This window comes from Haemaphysalis longicornis, unplaced genomic scaffold (assembly GCF_048455015.1).
Source record: "Haemaphysalis longicornis isolate Haplotype H1 unplaced genomic scaffold, Haemaphysalis longicornis Haplotype H1 scaffold_3, whole genome shotgun sequence".
Classification (NCBI taxonomy): Eukaryota; Metazoa; Arthropoda; class Arachnida; order Ixodida; family Ixodidae; genus Haemaphysalis; species Haemaphysalis longicornis.
Genome location: NW_027526335.1, coordinates 109,442,694 through 109,463,326, shown reverse-complemented (window position 1 = coordinate 109,463,326; position 20,633 = coordinate 109,442,694). Strand labels below are relative to the sequence as shown.

Below are 20,633 nucleotides of genomic sequence, written 5' to 3'. Positions count from 1 at the left end.
CAGACTGCATCATCGCCACCAGCGACTTCAAGCATGCATGTCGCCACTTTCAAAAAGGTGTATCGCACATCAAATATACAACGAAGTATGCAGACGCTAGCGATCATCTACATCACCTGGACATCAGGCCATACTTATCTACAAGGGATTGAGGCTGTACACGCAACAGCCCGTGAATTCATTTTCCAAGGATTCCTAGAAAGCAAAAAATTACCACCGGATTTTCTCACCCGCCTTTAAATCCAAAGTCATTCTACAAATATCGTTTACTATTACCAACAAATATCCTCAAACTAGCGTTCCCCTCTTCCCCCTTTCAACACCAGCGACACATGGCTTTATTGACGCCTACAAACACACACACACGACAACACGACATAATGTATCACCCACCACGTGCCACTGCGAATGGCCATCCTCTAAAGGAAGAAAGGAGGGACTGCAGGAAAGAGAGGGGGTTAACGATACAATCAACTGCAACCAATGCTTACCAACGACTTCCAATAAACGCATCGGACTTCCATAATGAACACATTAAAAAATTTTAACTTTAATTACTGAAATTATTTTTATACATTCAATACGCGCTTATACTGAAGTGACCGGATTGTACATTTGGAGGTGTGTGAAGATTCGAAACTTCAAAAACTTCGTGAATCGTTTTCGGCAGTCAATTTTCTGCGCTGTTTTAAATATTTGAAATTTACAAATACTGGAGCATCTAATGCTTTTTCTGACGCAAGAGTGCCAAACTTTCAGTCTTCACTGCATGGGAAGACCTTACAGGCTGGTGTTTCCGCATGACGCCGAAGGCGTGAAAAAAGCCTGATGTACAAGAATTGCCCCAAGCAAGTAGCCGGGAGCAGATCCGCTTCCAACCTCTCCACTCAATAAACCAGTTAAACCACCACCACCACGCAAGTGTTCGCTAACTGGGGTGTACGTTAGCTCAAGTTCAACGCTACGTGAGTAAAATTTAAAACTCGAGAATAGGTGGCCTGCGAATTTTGTGGCATGAGTGAGAAAGCAAGAGTCATTGTTGGCTTGTTGGTAAGGTCTTACCAGAAACTAGCATGCCCAACCTCCTTTCAACGACTGGATCATACTGCTGCCAGTCATTAAATAACCTTAGTATACTTACTGTGTTCACAGCATTCTGCGAAACACCCATTTCTTTATGGAAATGTATCCAAATTTCTATTTTCACTGCTTTGCCATGTATTTAATATTATTTTATCTGTTATATTAAATTTTTTTTGCATATCAAGAGCTGGTACATGAACACAGACGTGTCTTGTTCTGGCTGCCTAAGATGTCTTTTTTAACAGCGAAGCTGTTTAGCAAGTACGAATTTTTTGTATCCGAAGTTAAAAATAGCAAGAAATTGCCGAGTGCGCGTAGGAGAGCGCGGGCCCCGCGGTGACCGCCCAGATGTTAACAAAACAAAGAAAATGCCTAGCGCTCGTGTGTGCCAGCCTCGCGACGACCGCCCTACGACCCCTGCGCACGTTAGGCAAACCAAGCATAACCATTTAGGGAGATTGGCCGAGATTGCTGCGACTGCCTGGCTGTAAAAATGAACAAAATGCCGAAAGCCCGTGTGTGTATGCCTCGCGGCGACCGGCCAGCGTCCCCAACGTCGTTTGTCAAGCCAAGCATACCCAAGTACGGAGACTGACCAAGGTTGGCCAAAAAAAAAAAAGACTCCAACGTTCGCAGTAATCGTGGCAACACTTGCTGGGAATGAGAGACTCGTCATAGTCTAAGCCCATCCAAGGCGATGTCCAATGATTATCTCTTCCAATCAATTGGAAAAACTCGCGTTTATAGCCGAAATGGTGGAGTAAATGTCGTTGCGGGAACAAAGTAGAAGCAAATCGGCTGCAATCGTGGACCTGAACCTTCGTGATGGCCGTGGAGATTGGGTGCAGCTTCGCTACATTAAAGTCATAAGCGTTAGTGTAAGCTTCCTTCATTTTTTATGTGGCCATGGTTTAGAAGGTCTACAGACACTAAAGAAAAGACAGTCGAATTTAGAAATATTAAATTCGCTGCCAGCTTTTACTATTTGTATTCAGTTCACAGAGTAAAACTGGTAATCACACACCTCTAAATATAAATATAAAATGTAAGTTGTCTTTGCACAAGCATAAAACATTCGGGTTGCCATTTTCATGAGACAGCTAGAGAAAGAAAACTGACACGAAAATTACACCCATCTCCCCGATGTGAACCATGAGTAGGATGCGGAGCGTCATGGGGGTTCCGTTTGCGTTTCCGTTATGTTAGTCAGCCAAATTTGGTTGAAATGCTGTGAACCCCGTAATGCTCATATATCCTACTCATGGTTCCCTTCTGGGAGATGGGTGTAATTTTCCTTATTGCATGCGTATATACGCGAGTGAGACGAAATTGAAGTGGTATCTAAAGGTCTTTATTTAGGTTCGCACGTCTCCTTACTTTGAGTATGACGGCCTTATGGTCGCTAAAGTGCACAGTCAGTGGATCTCGTAGCAGCGGTTGTATGCAGTCGTCGCCGTTGCAGTTGGTAAAGACTAGATCGATACACGTTCCGTGGATTGTAGTTGGCTCTCTCGATACGCACTGCAGCGAGTGACGCGATGCCATGTACTGCACTATCCAATCGCTCTTGGTGATGTCGACATTAAAGTCTCCCACGAGAACGAACGGATGCACCGTGTTTGTACATTTCTTCTTGTAGTCACCCATTGCCTCGTCGATGTACCTTTCCACGTTTGTACGTGAGAGGTTGGGTGCGAGGTACATTGTCATGACGGTAACGCCGCTGGCGTCGTCACCGGGGTATCACACGTTGGCGGCACAATGCTCGCCGCTGCTGCGTTGGCAGTCGGCAGTGGTGGGTGGTCGGAGTTGCAGGTCGAACGCACCCACGGAGCAGGAGGAAGAAGAACGTTTGACGTACATTTCTACACCACCGGCACGGCGTACAACTCCCCCTTGAGTACGCGCGACCGTAACGTAACCCGCAATGCAAACGTTCACCGCGTTTCACGTCTCAGTGAAGCAGAGCACGTCCACTTTGGTGAGCACCGGGTCTCGCTCAATGTCTGCGGCGTGAGCGCTGAGGGATCGAGTGCATAAGAGCGCAAGCGCAAATTCGTCAGCGTCCGCAACCACATCGCCGAGCACGCTCAAGTACTGTAGCGTGACGGTTTCCAGTCTGTGGTTCTGCAAACGTCGAAACTCGTCCACCATGCTCTTGTCGGCGTTTGCAGAACCGTCATAGAACCGGTGATCACCCGAGGCGTTAGCGAGGTACAGATTGTTGTTGTTGTTGTTGTTGTTCCTCTTCTATGGCACGTACCCACGTGGGGGATTGGCCAAGAAACGGTGGTGTGCGGACGCCGGACCACCGCCGCCGCCGCGGGACATACCCCCGAGCATAAGATACTCCGCATCTAAAAACCTCATCCCCGACTAATTTCAGTTTTAGTAGCAGTGGCACTTCTTGCGGTTTGTCGAGCAATAGCTTATTTTGGTTGCTGTAAGATTGTTTCATACAAGTCCTGAGTCATTCAAAACTTTAAATTTTATCATGCTAAACAGAAAAGAAATGGACTTGTAAGCATTGCACAAGTAGAAGAAATTTCATAATATCTTTGCTAAAAGGACGAGCTGAAATACAATAGTGTTCTGTGGGGTGTGATAGCACACATTAAGGACATACTGGGTGAACTGTCCTGCATTTGTTGAATGCATGTCATTAAAACAGCTTGATCGTGGCCCCAGAAAGAATTACAATTTTAAATACGGTATCTTGAGAGGACCCATGTAAAGATAGATGTTTCGCACTAGGACTAAGCACAAGGGGTTACCAACTTCTCATTCACTACTCCAGGCATGGATGTGCGTATTAAGGATTGTTTCCAACGGCCCGTAACAACAACAAAACAATCCTTTTCCTTGTGGGCAGCCCTCCCTCCACCGTGCTGCATGTCCTATAACCAGATGGCTTGAGGATTCTGACCGATAAAGTGATTAGCAGAGAGATTATACTGCATGGTAGTTACTGCACCTTCTTCTCAAAGGTGAACGTTACCTGCCGGCCGCAGGATACAGAACACGCTATTATACCTTATGTCGCACAGGTTAACTCTGTTATACTTTGACAAAAACCGCACTGACGCCTATGTTGCAGTGGAGTGCAAAGTGAGTTTTGCGCGCACAATCGTTTGCAGTGGCTAGCTTGGTTAGGAAGAGAGTGGTCATCTGCACTCTCACTCCCCGTGTGACCGTTATTGCTGCGTCTCTCGCCGCTGCTCGAAGGGGACGGAAGGCCAAGCGGCGTCACGCAGGGCGCTTTAATAATACGAAGCGCAGTACCGTGAGTACTTTCCAGAAATTACTAGGAAGCGCACTCATCACTTTTGCAAACGAGCGGGCGTCATTGGTACATCACGTCCATGGTCGCCATCGTAATTTACTACGCGCAATTTAGGTGGCCGCATACACGCGGCCGCCGGCGTTACAGTACTACGCCGCATACCATAGTAAGTACTTTCTAGTTCTTTGGGAGCGCCTCCATCACAATCACAAACCGAAAACCTATGCAAAGCGCCCATGGTGACCGATAAAACAGTTGAGAAATCCACGACGCGCAGCCCAGTGGAGCAACCGGATCACTGCAGCCTAGTCTAGCAAAGTTTCTCAAACCATGCCGTCACATCAGGCAAACAGAAAACAAGTCGCTTTCTTTGTTTTTTTTTTGTTTTGTAGTTCACGCACCCACAGTAGGGCTAGTCTTCCATTCCTGAGCGTAAGGTCTGAAACCGTCGAGTTATCTCGGCACGCTTTTGCGGTCACACGTTAATTAAGCCGCACAGCGTTGACATGCCCTGCCTTTTTTCCTGCATGCTTTCAACTGCTAAAGAATAATACCTTTTCATGCTTTAAAAAGTTGTACGTATTTAACTGTGGACAATGTTTGTTATCTTTACTTGGTCAATAATACATAAAAAAATCTTGATAGGTGTTTGATGGCGCCTGCTTCCGCAAATGTTGGGGCAAGGTTGGACAATATTTAATAATACATATTGCATACTTACATACGAAATACATGTAAAAATACATAAATTCTTGTTTAGCTGACGCATCATATGGTTTTATTAATTGGGCATAAATTATAACAAGTGCCAAAAATTGAAGTAGCCGAGGTTGTTAGGAATGTTTGATGTAATGCCGTATGAAAGGCTGCCTTGAAATACCACTCATTGCATTTTATACATGCAGCGTAGGATCGCTCCAGGCCAATCCGTATGGCACATCTTCACCTCATGGCTGCTGCAGTCATCATTTGGGTTACTTGAAAAACTCTGAAATACCCACAAAAAATTCTCATTAAAGAACTTTTCATTTCCCTTGATGCGGAGGTAGTCACAGTTAACAGATACGTTAATTACAAGTGGTTTCATGAGAAGTAATTAAAACCAGAATTTTGTTGGTACTTCTCTCAAAATTTTCAAACTCTGCGCACATGACCTATTAAAAGAAATCGCGGAAACGTCTTTATCTTTCCATCTTTTATTTATGTTTGTCGTGTATCTGAAGAAGCTTAATCGTTGATTTCACTGCGTAGCAAAATGTGTTCCTGTTAGATAAGGTTTCTATTGCTCCAAATACGGTAGAATATCAGGTAACTTGGGTGGTTTTTCTATGAACCGCATCAAGGATGTTAGAAGGGTTCGATATGGCATTTTGTGATAGGCCTACTAAATTTTTATTTTTCCGTAGTTCGACCTTTAATTTTTTTTTTGCTCAGACACAATTCACATGTGACACACGTAACTTGACGCTGTTAAATTGACCTTTGTTGGGATTGCGAGTGCCTTCTCACATTCGAGGTAACCAAATGATAGGAGGGAGATGGTTGCAAGGAAGCACTAACTTGTATTTCCCCAAATTGTGGAACACGAAAGTTATGAATCTAAACCAAATACAGCAAACATTACGCTGGGATGGCTTACAAATTTAAGTTATAACGTGTATAATTACGAACACTTTCTACAACTATAGTTTGTGCCCTTCTCAAAAACAAAACTACGTTCAGCTGACTAGCATGAAAGCGAGGCAGTGATGCAATGCACAGACCTCCTTGAACAGTTCTTAAATTTAGAAAGAAATGATAATGGCATTGCTTAAAAATGGGCGGTACGTTTAAACACTTCAGGTGAATACATGACAGCCACACTCGCTAGTACTGCTTCAAACGGTACGTTTTGTAGCATAAGCATTTGAACTCTTCAGCACTAATGCTGAATCGTCGTTGGAGGCGTCCCAGGAAAAAAGAAATGTGCAAGTAGGCTATGATTAGGATGTTCCCAATATCTCACATTTCATATCAATGTTATCTCTCCCTATAAGCTCTCTACGAAATATACATCGAAAGTTTGAACGATGGGGCTAAATATCTTCCAAAAGTTGCATGTCAGGCACACTTTGTGACTCAAAAACTGAACCATAGAAACTGTCTCCAGGCCAACAGCGGCAGAAGTAGGATGGTATTCCGCCACACATTTAATGAGAGGAATTTTATCAAAGAGGTTCAGTTCTGAGAGAACGTCCAAGTACGCCAGATTTCGGTTCGCACTGCAGAGCTACAGGAAGCAAGTTGACAGGAGGGTACGAGATTTTAAGCAGTAACGTACATTAAATGTGACCGCTCAAAACACTCGGCTTTAATATAACAATGGTGGAATAGCTGTTTGTTTAACACCTATGTGGTACCCCTGCTAACAGCCATATGAAAAAAGATTAATTTTTATTACCTAATCGAATCGACCATCGTGCTACGTTTCCCAAACCTATTTCTCCATAGCATGACTTTGCCTAAAAGACATTAAAAAATGAAAGCCCTTTTCTTAAGATAATGGTGGTTAAAACGAGGCGCTCTTTCTCAAGCAGCCTGAGGCAAAATCGATGTCGAAAATCTAAACTGCTTCAATTGTGTCGAATGATGCAATCGGATAAACATTGGCTTCAATACGCAAGGTTCCCAGGTTTTATTCGGACAACAACAAGCGTTTTTTTTTCTTGAGAGAGAGAGAAAGAGAACGCTTTAAAGTGGGCTGGCGAGGTCAGCTCTGCTAGCGGCTGTGCTTGCTACGCCAGGTGGGGATGACAACAATGCTGTAAGGTGATTTTTTTTCTTGAGGCGCTTGGTGTGCCTTTATAAAAACCCATTGTGTAAATTGGCTTCCCTATCGTTATTAGTGATTAGAATTTTGGACTTTGAAGACATTGACTTTCTACTAGAGAAAGCTTCACCTTTCATTTTACCCGCGATCATCATCATCGTCAGAGAGAGCTGGCTTTCCTGCACTGCGTTTTGCTGTGAGCCGTTTGCCACTAATAAGGCATATAAAACTGTGCGTTTAAACATGAAGTCGTACTTCTCCCGAAAGTGAGCAAGGATCAGGAGTTTTTGCGTTTGCACTGAAGCCACAGCTGCCAGAACATGGCAGTTTGCTTCATGTAATGACGATATAACTCCCACACTAGTCACAACGCGTTTCGGTAATTGTACTTACTTGTCTCCTCTGAGGTGACATCATATGTCACATCCGCTGTACTTGAATCCGAGATCCTAAAGATAAAGGCAGAACATCAATCCAGGCTTCAAACTACTAATGTCACAGCAAGATTTCTGAATGTTGCGTGCAAAGCTGCATACATGGGGGAACAGTAAAGCAATCTTGAACACTGCGGTACAGATTCATTAAGACCAAAACTGTACTTGAGAAATTTGTGGGACTGTTTCGTGAGTAAAAGCCTCTCTAAACTGCAGAAATGAGCAAAGAAACGAAAAGGAACGGAACCTTGACTGTTTAAATTCGCAGGTGGAAGCTACTGCGGTTTATGGTCTGTAGAATAAACGCAGCTTTGATGAAAACTATGCTGTTTCGGCTCAATTTATTTTGCTTCGTGGATAACGATCTCTGGACAATTTTTCGTAAAAGTATGCGTGATCGGTTATTGATTCACAAAATTTTGCAGAACATTAGGTTACCCAGAAGCCCTTGCAGTATAAAAAATTAAATTGAAACCTTAACCCAACTACGGAACACTTGCCTACCATGCCGACTCCACCCATGAATCCAGAATATTTTACTGCATTTTGAATTTCATTATGAGACCCCATTCGGACACGCACAAAATAATTTTGATACTTGCTCCCTCCTAATAATTGCGCGGCCACAAATATAATTTTACCGATTGAACTACTTTGTATATTTAACGCTGAATCATGTAGCAGTGCGAGATAAAAATACTTGAGCGCTGGAGAATGACTTGCAAAAAATAACTAAACAATTTTCTATATTTAGAAGAAAAGAATTTATATTCCTTTTTTTTCCTTTAGAAAGTGGAATTTTTTCCTTAGGAAAGTGGATTCGGTGCTGGCGTGGGCTGTTCCGCCATATTTTTATTTACAACCTTTAGGAAACAACACTCTTCTGGAGTTTTTTTTCGAAACGAACCATTTGTTTCACACTTATTGTGATGTGTTATAGGCACCAACGAACGCCTGTAGTTGAAATGTATTGTAATATGTTTCTTTCGGCTGACAACTCTTGCAGCATAGGTATACCTTGTTGCCACACGGGGTGAGTTAAATTTCGAAATGATTACAGCAGGGCTAGGAATACTTACACCGTTCTGAGTCGCTTCCTCCTTCTGAGCATAACGACTGCAATCACCATGGCAGTTATTACAAGGGCCAAAACAACAAGCACAGCCGTCAGAATGGGAGAGGTGTATCTTTTATCTGAAAAAAAAATTAAATGAGGTGCTCAGAATCCAAGAAGTCGCTTAGCGATAACATTCTCACGGCGTCACAGTTCTTAAAGCACCAAAATTGCATATACAATTTCATGAGGATTCGCTCTTACGAGCCAAGCGTTTCGTTTGTCTTACCAAAAATCTTGACAGCGTAACTGTAAGTTTGCCTGAACGACGATTTCGGCCTAACATGAATACCCAAAGTGAGACGCAAACTTAAGTGCTACAAAAACTATAAAAAAAGATGGCCCAATATTATGGCCAAGAATACTGACGCAGGGAGTGTGGTTTTATTAATAAATGAGGCGGTTTTTTTAAATAGGCGAAATCCAAAAACCGAAATTAAACCAGATAATACTGCAGTGACAAGAAAAACTCGGCAAGTTTTTTCTAGAAAAGAGGTTGCAAAGAAACAGGTGAAATAACGCCCTGAAAACGTGTATGCAGATACTAGTTTGTATCGAAAATGAGACATATCCTGCTTTACATTAATCAATATTAGCCATATTCATTTGACCAATAGGAGTTTGCTTTTAGGGTGACTGTTACAGCTGTTCCTTGAATGTTTGCAGAAGTTTTTCTTGATTTTCTGAGCTGGCTTATTATGAATTGAGACGGAGATTAAGAGATCGGTGAACGGTCGTTTCCCGGACGTCGAAAACAACGTAAACAGACGAAGAAGCGAGCGAAATGAAACTGGGAGACGTGAAACAATCATTTCATCTCGCCTCTTCCGTCTGCAGAGAGTAAATATCCGTATTTTTATTTTTGTACTCTCATATTTACAATTTCAGTACTTAGCTAAACAGCCACCGCGTACAAGCCCTGGCATATCCCCCCCCCTCCCCTTCGTGGGTACAATCGACTTCATTGAGGTGACGAAGAAGATATGAGCAGCCTTCTTGTCAAGCGTTTTGGAAGTTCATAGCAAGACAATGATGAGCTTGCTTACTTCGTGAGTGTCTTCAGGCATGCCCGAGGAAAATATCCTACGGAAGAATTCGAAAGAGCTGTTAATGCTGTCACCTGCTCTTAATGTGTACTTGTACAGTTCTTGAAGCGCTGCTGCAGATGTGCAATGCCTTTTATGCCAAAACTCTATCGTAGCATTCGTGGAAGTCAATAGTTCTGATAAAAATTCCGCATCAACTTGAATGGTCCCATTCAATATGAGCCAAATCTAAACTTATCCGGAAATTGCTGTAACCCATCGTATAATTTTTAATTACTTGTGGCCATAAACTTCCCCTACCTGACATGTAAAACATTTTCCATAATAGCTTTGACAACGTTGCATTTAGGTCCGGTAACAAACTTTCGCTTTCCTCTGAAATCCGCATTGTGTCTGTTTGGCTCGTTTAGAGAAAAAAACTGCCACATTCTATATAGACCATTGAGTTCGGTGAAACTCGGGCTAGACTAGGGGGGTGTTCCGGTTGCATGCTCGTCTATCACTGCAGAGGTCCATGGTTGGAACCCCATTCTGATCTTAATGAAACAACTTTCGTTTGAACTAAATTACCAAACTTCGTTTACAGGGCTTTCCTGGGAAACTGGGAGCCAACTCAGGCATTCCTTTGTCTATTTATTATCCTTTAGCTATTTATAGTTTTGTGTATTTTGTGTCTCATCAGTCGGCCATTTCTTGTGCCGCATATGCGCCACACGCGCCGAATTTTTGCCTACGTATACAGTGTAAATAATGCTTTCGCATGAAAACAGCGCCGGTATAGTTCTTAAGCAGTACACCAACCCCGGCTTAAAAAGTGCACTGCAGTAAACGCACTGCAGTAAACTCGTAAACACCAGTCAGTTACCCGTCGTTTTCTGCGTGCGTGCGTCCGGTATGCTTCCGATGAGCCGTTGACAGCGATGTCCTCCGTAGCCATTGGGACAGACGCAAGATGGGCTGGGCTTAGCCGGCGTCCACATGCAGACACTGTCATTGAGGCAAAAGTTGCGTGGACATTCTGGAAAATAAAAAAGCGGAATTGTGCGAGCATGTAGGCGTAATTTGAATTGAACTGGGGGAGACTGGGGAGTGGTTCGTCCCTTTAGACACGAAACGTTGAGCACCCGAGCTTAGATTCATCAGGGGGGCCACTTAGGGTTTCAGTGCAACGATCAATAACAGGACAACTTCTGCTACAAGCGAGCTTTCCGAGCTGCGCTCCGGTTTCACAATCATCCCCGAGCAACCACAATGTCAGTGGGCAGTATTCTCGTGCAGCACTTTAGTGTTAAAGGTGTTACCCGTAAGGTCAAGATGCTTTAAGGGCGCACTACCCTATAGAGCTCCAGTGTTTTCCCACCTACTGTGAACGTCAAGGTGAACACTGCTGCATACAAGGTACAAAGCGTACGAATGCCAGTATTACTCAACCTATTCTCTAGAAAAGATGCTTCATTTCTGGCATAAAGGTTTATCGGCAGCATTCAGCGATATACGTGGGCGGTTACGCTGCATCAGTGCGCGCGCCTGAAATCCATATACCCGCACTGCAAGGCCAAGACGCCACTTGGACTCCCCAAGCATGACTAAGTGGTCAACACCCCGTGAAGTTGAATGCCGTTTGCACAAGGCACACATGGTGCAAGGCACAATAGGTTACTTTACCACAATGTTCACTTTGTGACGTGCGTGAACACCGATTTCGATCACCTTCTTTGTTAATTTGCACGCTTTTCAGCCCCTGGAAGGGCCATAACCGCGCATCATGGGCGAAAAAATGGCAAAAAATGCAAGTAATTATAACAATCGCCATGTACATGATCATACTAACAAAATCAGCGTTTTTTGTTTTAATTTGGTGTTCGTTCTAAAACATCACCGGTTTCATTACGGGCCATTATCTCCCTTTTTCTCTCTCTCTCACACCCTCGCTTTCTAGGCCTTCTGGACATGACGGCACAAAATTGGCATACTTAAAGGGGTCATGCAGACAAAACATAATTTTGGTCTTTCGAAAGACTGCCTCAATAGAATCATACTAACATCACTTTTAACGTAAACTTCGCTCAAATAAGCTACATAATTCAGAAAAAAGGGAATGACCATGCAACCCTTTAGCTCATTTACCGCAACAGAACCTGTGTAGTCATGCGCCCAGCTCTGCGATTGGCTGAGGCCGGCAAAAGCAAACGCAAATTAGGCAAGGATTATAAGTTTGCCGAACGGGCTATTTGCGCTAAGTTTGAGCACATTTTTTATAGTAGTGAGGATGGTGGGGTAAACAGTGGAAGTTACAAAAGTACACGTAAACATAGAAGTACCGATCCGTACTGCTGTTGGTACTGCGAGCACTATGCTTGTCTTAGCTGCACAACAGTGACCCGCTTTGGGGCTGTCTCAGTCGACACTGGCCGATTAGCGTAAGCAACGGTGTCTTACGTGACCATATTTGTCGAGCGAACACCATGTTTTACGAAACGGTTATTTTCTACTTTAACATAAACAAGCCGGGTGTAGACACGGTCAAAAACAAAGCAAAGGCAGGAAACGGCCAGGCGCACTACGGTGGCTCCATCTCGGAGAAGTGAAGGCAAACAAGGCTCCGCAGTCGGATGCCGAGCCTAATGGCGCACTAGGTTTTGCTTGAAGGCCTGTTCTTGCGAAGTCATTTCAGACGTCCCAAAAACACACGATTTCTTCTCATTGAATAAAGCATCGCTTGTTTCCGGGCAAGTGCTGCGGGTACTATGAAACACAAAATCTTTCCAATAAAACAAACTTGCATTTTGTCTGCACGGCCCCTTTAAAGAAGTGACTTCTCACTGGTATGGCATGGTACTTATAGATTTAATACGAGGTCAGCTTGTTATTGCTTCAAGGTTTAGGCCAATGTAAAGAAACCCCCACATAAAAGTTTGACCGCTGCGCGGACTCATAAAATCCCTACAAACACGTACATCAACCTAAAAAGTTCTGTAAGCACCGATAAAGTGTTAAATAACGACGTCTGAAATGTACGAAAATGAATAAATAAAAGGCGTAGGTAGGACAGTAAGGTTCTAACACGTACGCACAGTGTACAAACAGGTTATCACGTTACAGAAAGTGTAATGGCCGCATTATTCGAAAAGGTCTGTTACATACCTCGGCACATGGACTCGTCTGAGCCACCCACACAGTCTTCATTGCCATCACAGAGTACGGAGCGTGGTAGGCAAGCAGTGGGAGATTGGGTTGCGCAGAAAAACTCGTCTTCGTTGCATGATTTCCCACTTTCTGCAGTCGAGAGGGGGAATATATTGCCCCGAATGGATTATTTGTATTTATTACTTGCTTATATACTTGGCTACCTCACTAGAAAGGCAATAATGTAAGGGTGACAGAAATGTAATGAGGAATACAAAAATACAATAAAGTTGGCGTACGGTTAGTTTGTGCTCTTTTTAAGTTACTTATTCGCACACCACAAAATGAAAATACCAGATGGCAGGCTTGGGTACTCAATTAACGGCAAAAATGGCGTGTAGAAATAACAGGTTCAATTACAAATAAAAGAGATAAAGGACCACGCAAACGAAACTGTGCATTTGCAGAAAAAAGGCCTAATGTTTGACAAAAGACGACAGATGCACGCTGGCAAGAAACATTACGGCAAGGAGGTGCAGTGTAGTGTAATTTGAGGAAATAAGCATGGAAAAATACTCAAATACTAGAGTTCTTTTCACGAATTTGTAGTCAGCCACGATAAGCACCAAAGGATATGCACCTAAGCTTTTTCATGTTCTTTCTTTGTTGCTGCAAGTTCTCGAGTTAGATATATTAAACTAAGCAAGTGTATTAAGCATTATAGTTATTTTTTGAGTGCAGGCAATTTTAATACTTTATAAATATCGGACGACTCGGGGAAAATCGCCGATGCAGAACACAGAGTGGGTGACATGTACCCGTGTAACGTACTGTTGGTTTAACATGCGCCTTCCTCAAGGCGAGTAAGACGCGGCAACCGTAATCCAGTATTGGATAGCCACACGGATTTTTTATGGTAGTCATAAACAGTATTTTTATTAGCTACCACCTAAATTCGAAAAACTAGAGGTCCCGCGAAATGTGCGAAGAAGGCCTAAAACATAATCGAAGGTTTTTAACAAAGATCTAGTGTGGTCTTCAGAGTCCACCTCTCGTGAACAGCTCACTGGCAATAGACAGATTTAGTTGGGCGTTCCGGGCGTTAGCGTATTTATGGGCGTAAAGCGGAGCGTACGCTCGTCGCGACGCGCCCATGGATAGTTTTAGTACAGCGTTTTTCGTAGCGTGCGCTAACGCTTGTGGCGCCACCTGTTGAACCCAACGCGAAGTACCCAAATTTAACTTTTTTACGTGGCTAACCAAGGCAAACTGTAGCTGGACGGCGTTTCTTTTTTTTTTCAATGCGTTAACGCTGGTTTCGATTGTAAAAATCTTGCAAGTACGATAAAAAAGTTCTCTTACCTTGATTCAGTATTAGGGAAAAATATGATACACCCGTCGCAATTGTTTTGCTCAACCGCGCGACGCCGAAGTTTTGAAGCAACACGCAGTACTCGGGATACTCACTTTATTCAGCTCTGAAATATGGCAGGACCATGCGACAAATACAACTGAGCATGGCATGCGACGCTAATGCGACGCGCAAAATGAAACAGCGGGTAGGCTGGCACGGCGGTTTAGTGATACGCTTCACCCGGGTGTAGCAACTCAATCAGATACACGATGCGTTCTATTACTCACTTCCTCTTATTTGTGGAGTCCAACTACAAATCCTTCACGTTTCACACGGTAGCGCAACATCCTCGGCTCGCACCCGAAGGCGCGACGACGGCGCAGGCGAAAACTCTTGAATTCCCTAAATGGAGGCCGCCGATCTGCACCAACACTGCGCGCATTCCACCGCCGCGACACGCACACAAACACCGCCGCCCGCTTCGGGAGGCATCCAGGTTGTCCTTGGTCGCTCATTTCTGGTCTGCATGCCTGTTGGAACTGAAACGTTGTCGCCAAACGAGAAAAACACGCGACGGTCCACGTTTTCAGTCGGGGAACCTCCTGCCACGACCGGCCGCCGACATCGCCGAGGCAGCAGCCATTTTGAAAGCAAGGGGCCTCCCAGCAGGTCCGCAGCGCCCCGCAAGCGCCCCGGAGCGTATACGCTCCCAGCCGTTGCGTGCGTAGCACCGTATCGCCGGGGCGTTTACGTAGCGTACTGCGCATGCGCAGTCGCGAGCCGCCCCGCCGGGGCGTACGCTCGTCCGGAGCGCGCGCCCAACTAAATCTGTCTATTGTAAAGAACCTTTGGCGCTTTGGGTCTTCTTTGGCGCTCTTTGCCCTCGTTGGCCTTGCGCCATTAAACACTAATCATCATCATCATCATCGTAAAGAACCTGGTTTTTCTAAGATTTTTTTCAGCGATGTGGTAATACAAACATGCAGCTGATCAAATTTGTGTAATAATGGTGTAGTAAAAGAAACACTGACTTATTAGTAAGGTAACAAAGCCTCCGTTCACCGAGTTTATAGCAGTGGGATACATTTTTGGTGTCAGAAAGGACGACCGCAAGCAAGTTTGACGGGTGTTTGCTGGATGCTGCGGATTTTTCGATAACTATAACTAAACAAACAATCCTGGAGAATATTTAGCTTGTGCGGAGCTGAAGACACGGATTAGTTGACAAGGCCTGTGCCAACGCTATTGGAACTGCTTCTTGCGTTCGTTAGTAGATTACCTAGTCAGTTATAGTCAGTGTAGTATAGTGTTTTGCGGTGCTCACTTAGTTCGAGCTGGGAAAAGGCGAAGTAACATTTTACACTTAAAGCTCATTAAGCGAACGAAGTTTGTACTGAATGGCAATGAGAAACTACCACCACCACCAGCACCCCTACCCCATCGTCATCATCATCATTACCATAATCGCAATCATCACACTAACACTACGACTAAAATATAGCAAATATAGTTCAAATGGTCCACTGCAGCCCTATGGTTTTTCCTAAAGGCTTCTAACCAGTTCACTGTACCCTGAATCATTCAAATCCATTCCATGCCCTCAAGCTTACTTATGTCATTTCTTTACAATGTTTGGATCCCAGCCTATTAATTGCCAATCTGTCACTTGGGTGGTCCACCTGCTGCGAGTCATTGGCATGAGATGGTCTTTCTGTGACGCTTCTTAAGTAAATATTACATTGCTGATACCACAGGGTGTCAAAGTGCATAAATAAGAAAATGAGGCCACGAAGCCAACACGTACCACACATCTCGTCGCGTCCGTTAGGACAATCGGAAACTCCATCACAAAGTAGCACGGAAGGGATGCAGGTGGCGTCGTCCTCGCAGCTAAAGTGGCCGCTGGGACATACAAATGGTCGCTTTGATGTCGATATAACGGAGGCTGTGGAAGTAAGCTCTTCCTCAAACTCAGACGTGCTTGGTTCCTCTGGAAAAGTGAACAATGGTGCTTTTTTTACAACTCATGAGAACATAAAGATATTTTTATAACAAGAGAAAACAGTTTTGTAATTTTTACGCAAATATTTCTCACAGCTGTCATGGTTCTTAAAAATCCTACCACCTTGATACAAAATTCACAAGGTCTCTTATGTTGTCCCTAAGACGACTTGAAGGGGAAAACTTGATTTTCGGTGCGTCATTGAAAGAGTCATGCGATGACCGCCACGATGCATGTTTGGTTCGACACGCTGGCACATTTGTACACGTGCGCTTCTACTAGAGGGGATACCAATAGTCGTTGTTTACATGAATGTGACAAGTGGCGCTTCGCATCACGTCGCATCAACTTTCTAGCGCATCGCATTCATGTAAACGGGGCTATGCGCTAGGAGAGCGCGTCACATTAATGCGCCAGGCAGAGCTGGATTTAGACGAGTAAGTCGACTTTCTATCTGCGTGTAAACGTGAGCGTATCGCATTAGGATTTCTGTCGACAACAACAGTACGGCATGTAAACGCATCTTTGCATTTAAAAACATCTTAATCGGGTGTGAGACGCCAAACCATGGTAGTCGAGGGAAAAAACGCGAACCAGCCGCGCCGAAAGCACCGAAAGCGCCATAAACGGTGCTTTGCCTTCGACGTGCGACAGCCTATGGGGACACCACAACACCGGTTAATGCGCTACATGTAAACGCTAGCGCATAGCAGTACTTGTGATGCGCTAGGAAATGTGACGCGCTACTGTAGCATTCTGACGCATTCATGTAAACGGGGCTATTCTCCCCATTTCGATGTTATTATTGCACCCGCAACCATTAGACAACCAGAGAAACTCGCTTTGCCATTTACAAATTTCCAATTTAATTAGTCAGCCGATTTAGCCGCGTTGGATAAATTGTATTTATCGCCAACATTAGCTTGTTGACTCAGCAAAGCCATTCAAAAAGAATTTTCTTAGTTGTCCCCATTCAATCACTCAGCCATATAATTTTATAGCCTTACTCATACGCCTTATTACCTGTGTCATCATCCTCTTAACCTAGCACAAATCCATACTAAATCACATTGGTTCCCTTTCATTCCCGCAATTGACGTATTCGTGCACTTTATTTGGCTTTAGGTAATTTTGACTCGCCTTATTTCCTTTAACTCACTTCGATCCCTCTTAATTTACTTTCTTATACTATAGTTCACATAGTGATCAACTTAGTCGCGCTGTAATTAATGAGCCACGTGGCGCTGGCACTCGGCGAACTCTTGCTCAGCTGCAGGCAAGTTCGGGATATTGTGCTGCTGTAACACACTAAGCTCCTACTCTGGAGACTCTGGTTTGATACCCATACGAACACCAATGTACGCATTTTTTCTTCTGTTAGCAGAGGAATTTTTACTCGATAGGCGTGTACGACCAGTTTTTATGAAGGTTCACCTAGCAACGGGATATTTAATGTTTTTGCCCTAACAAATGACTGCGCAGAAAGTATCATATTTAAGACGTGACTGACGGTTGCGTACTTTACATACAAAATAACGTTGCTCTTCTTTGCCACCATAGAGACCCTCTTTCGGTTCACACTTAAGAATTGACTACGTTAGGGGTAGATAATCATGATCTCTTTCAACAGAGAACAGTGGCCATTATTTCAGCTCAAGCTTTCACAAGAAGAAATGCAAACCGCCAATGGTTTTTAGCTCAAGAAAAGCAGTTCGAAATCTCCACGGTAGAATAATTTGCTAATAGAGGGGTCATGACGGAAATTTGAAACGCACCAAAAAGACCGGAATTTACGAACAGGCTCTTTGCGCTTTTTTTACGGTGGCAGCGGCCCGTACACCTACGGCTTCTGTTTTTGGTGCTTTCCCGCACGTTAAGGCTCCATGGACAAGACCACCTAACTGTGTGGCTGCGGAACAGCGAGACTACATTGTGCCGCTTGGCAACCGACTGCTCTTTAGGAGGGCCCCGGCCTGATTGTAAGCCTACACCACGGTTTCCGCAACACGGCCAAACAGGTTACATCATTCGAATTACCTCACCATGTCCCTGTCGACGAAAACGAAATTCGACGCTGTCTGGTGATGTCCCTAAATTTTTTCGGCGTAGCAGATTTCAGGCACCGAGGCATCGGCGCCTACGGCAGCAACGGCGCCAAAATATTGCTGGGTAGGGGCAGTGGGCGGCGCCAGGTGCCACTGAATTTATTCCTCAACATTTTGACCCTGCCCTGAGAGCAGCGATAAAATTAAACCAGCAGTACAACATACATATATTAGATTCTTTGGTGAGATAACACGTCATCAGCTCCTTACAAAGGGGATGCCACTATGAATGAATGAATGAATGAATGAATGAATGAATCAATCAATCAATCAATCAATCAATCAATCAATCAATCAATCAATCAATCAATCAATCAATCAATCAATCAATCAATCAATCAATCAATCAATCAATCAATCAATCAATCAATCAATCAACCAATCAATCAATCAATCAATCAATCAATCAATCAATCAATCAATCAATCAATCAATCAATCAAACTTCGCCACATTTACCTTGCTTGAATTGCGACCTGCGACCGCCGGAGATATAACGGAGTGGTAGTAGCCTACGGTACCGATCCCTCTGGACCCGGCTTTTAGGTATGCAAGCATGAACGTACTAAAAACAAAAACAACGCTGATACAATATTCGTAAGATCGACCATGATATTTTATTTTTCCGTATTTCCGTGGTTTGAACTTTCAGAACCTACTTGTAGTTGCTTTAAATGAAGGAGCTTTTTTTTGCGCGCAACTCTGTCTGTCCTTGCGCAAATATTCACAGGAAGGTTGCGGTAAATTTGCTTTGAAGCAGCTTCCACAGGGCCGGATATTGCATGGCAGCTCCATTATTTTTGCCCGAAAACGTGGTTTTTGTTTCAGGAATGATAGCCACACTTACAGTAGCTCATCGGCTTTCAAGTCGAAAGAACTGGAAATTTTGATAATGCAGCTCACTCCTGATCAGCCTTCTTTGAAAACCGCATACATCTGCCGATATTTTTTTTATTCCCCGTAGGCGTACCAAGCGACCGGAAAACAGTGCGAACTGAAATTGAAATTTCTTTACCGTGCGGCTGCAGGTGTTGCGCACCGGTACAAAAAAAAAAAAGCCTTAGCGTGCGATAATAGGCTCATTGCAACTACGGTGTGCACATATATTTATAAAAACTCTGCACTTTAACGTCAACTCGAGCACCAACATCCCTGCATGGCCTCATGGTGAATCAGCAAGTCTAAGCGCAATCACACAAGAAAATGAAAAAAGTAAAGAATTAAAGAAAAATTGTGACTGACCTACCAAGGGAGCATCCCGAAAGAACAACAGACAAAAAAAAAAAAAGAGCTTGTTTGGCTTGCTGCGTTTCTCCAACGCCAGTGCACCAAATAGCGCTGTATTAGATCCTCGCTGTTTTGGTACACGGGGATCGCCATGCACGAGCCGGTCGTTGTTAGGACTAATTGTTTCGCTATGATCTATATGGCGTCAAACGAGCGCCGCCTTGCCACCGCCCCGCAAATGTCAAACACATGGCCGGGCCCGAGCCATGCTTGAGCTAGGTCATGCTCCTCACCTAAGCCAATGCACCGGAACTACTTTGTGCGAACGCCCCCTTCCCACCCATTCTGGTACATAGTGGCCAGCGACAATGCTTCAATGAAATCACAGCTAGGTCACTCCCGCCCAGGGGACAATGACACCAGGAATGAATTTTAAACATACGGAAACGAAGGTTTTTGTCTGATACCTCCATGGCACGGCAAGCCCGCAAACCAATCCAGCCTCAGATGTGCCAGAGAAGGCGAGACCACGACGTGTGGCGGGTGGCACCTGGATAGTTTTTGACCGGTAAGCCCTGTTTTGCGCACATACTGCTAGTGGCCATTAAAGTACAAGGGTCGGGAGATATTTGCCGCTTTTTGTCACTGACTAAACATCTGAGCAAACACACACACCGGTGCTCCTGAAACCTAGAATGTGCCAGCGAATAACTTCCTGTTCATTTTCCTGTCAGTCAGTCGGTCGTACGTGGTAGGAGATAATGCATGTTATACTGAATTTGTTCTATAAAAGAGATGCGTCACTGGACCGCTAGACAACTAGCATTTTTGGGGTTTACCTGTGATGGGAGCTGCTGTGGTTGTGTCCTCAGCGGCCGTTGTACTTGCGAACGGAGGTACTGTTGTTGATGGAAGAATCGGGACCGTGGTTGCTGCAACAAATTATCAGAGTTCGTCTTCCAATAATGTTAAAATGTCTAAAAGATACCACTGCATTCAAGCTGTGTATACCTACGGAGTCAAATGCTTTTCAGAGTGCTCGGCATGTGTT

At 44.2% G+C, this 20,633-nt stretch overlaps 1 protein-coding gene across 1 annotated transcript; it reads right to left on the bottom strand.

The window, feature by feature from the left end:
* Positions 1-5,115: 5,115 nt before the first annotated feature.
* On the bottom strand, positions 5,116-20,628 carry LOC144175378 (uncharacterized). Its single transcript, XM_077704461.1, has 8 exons — positions 20,610-20,628; positions 20,422-20,514; positions 16,054-16,239; positions 12,914-13,045; positions 10,635-10,787; positions 8,689-8,803; positions 7,569-7,624; positions 5,116-5,354 (listed from the first exon to the last, which is right to left on the bottom strand). Exons 1-8 carry the CDS (start codon positions 20,626-20,628, stop codon positions 5,341-5,343), a joined length of 768 nt encoding a protein of 255 aa, XP_077560587.1. The 3' UTR covers positions 5,116-5,340.
* Positions 20,629-20,633: the final 5 nt, after the last annotated feature.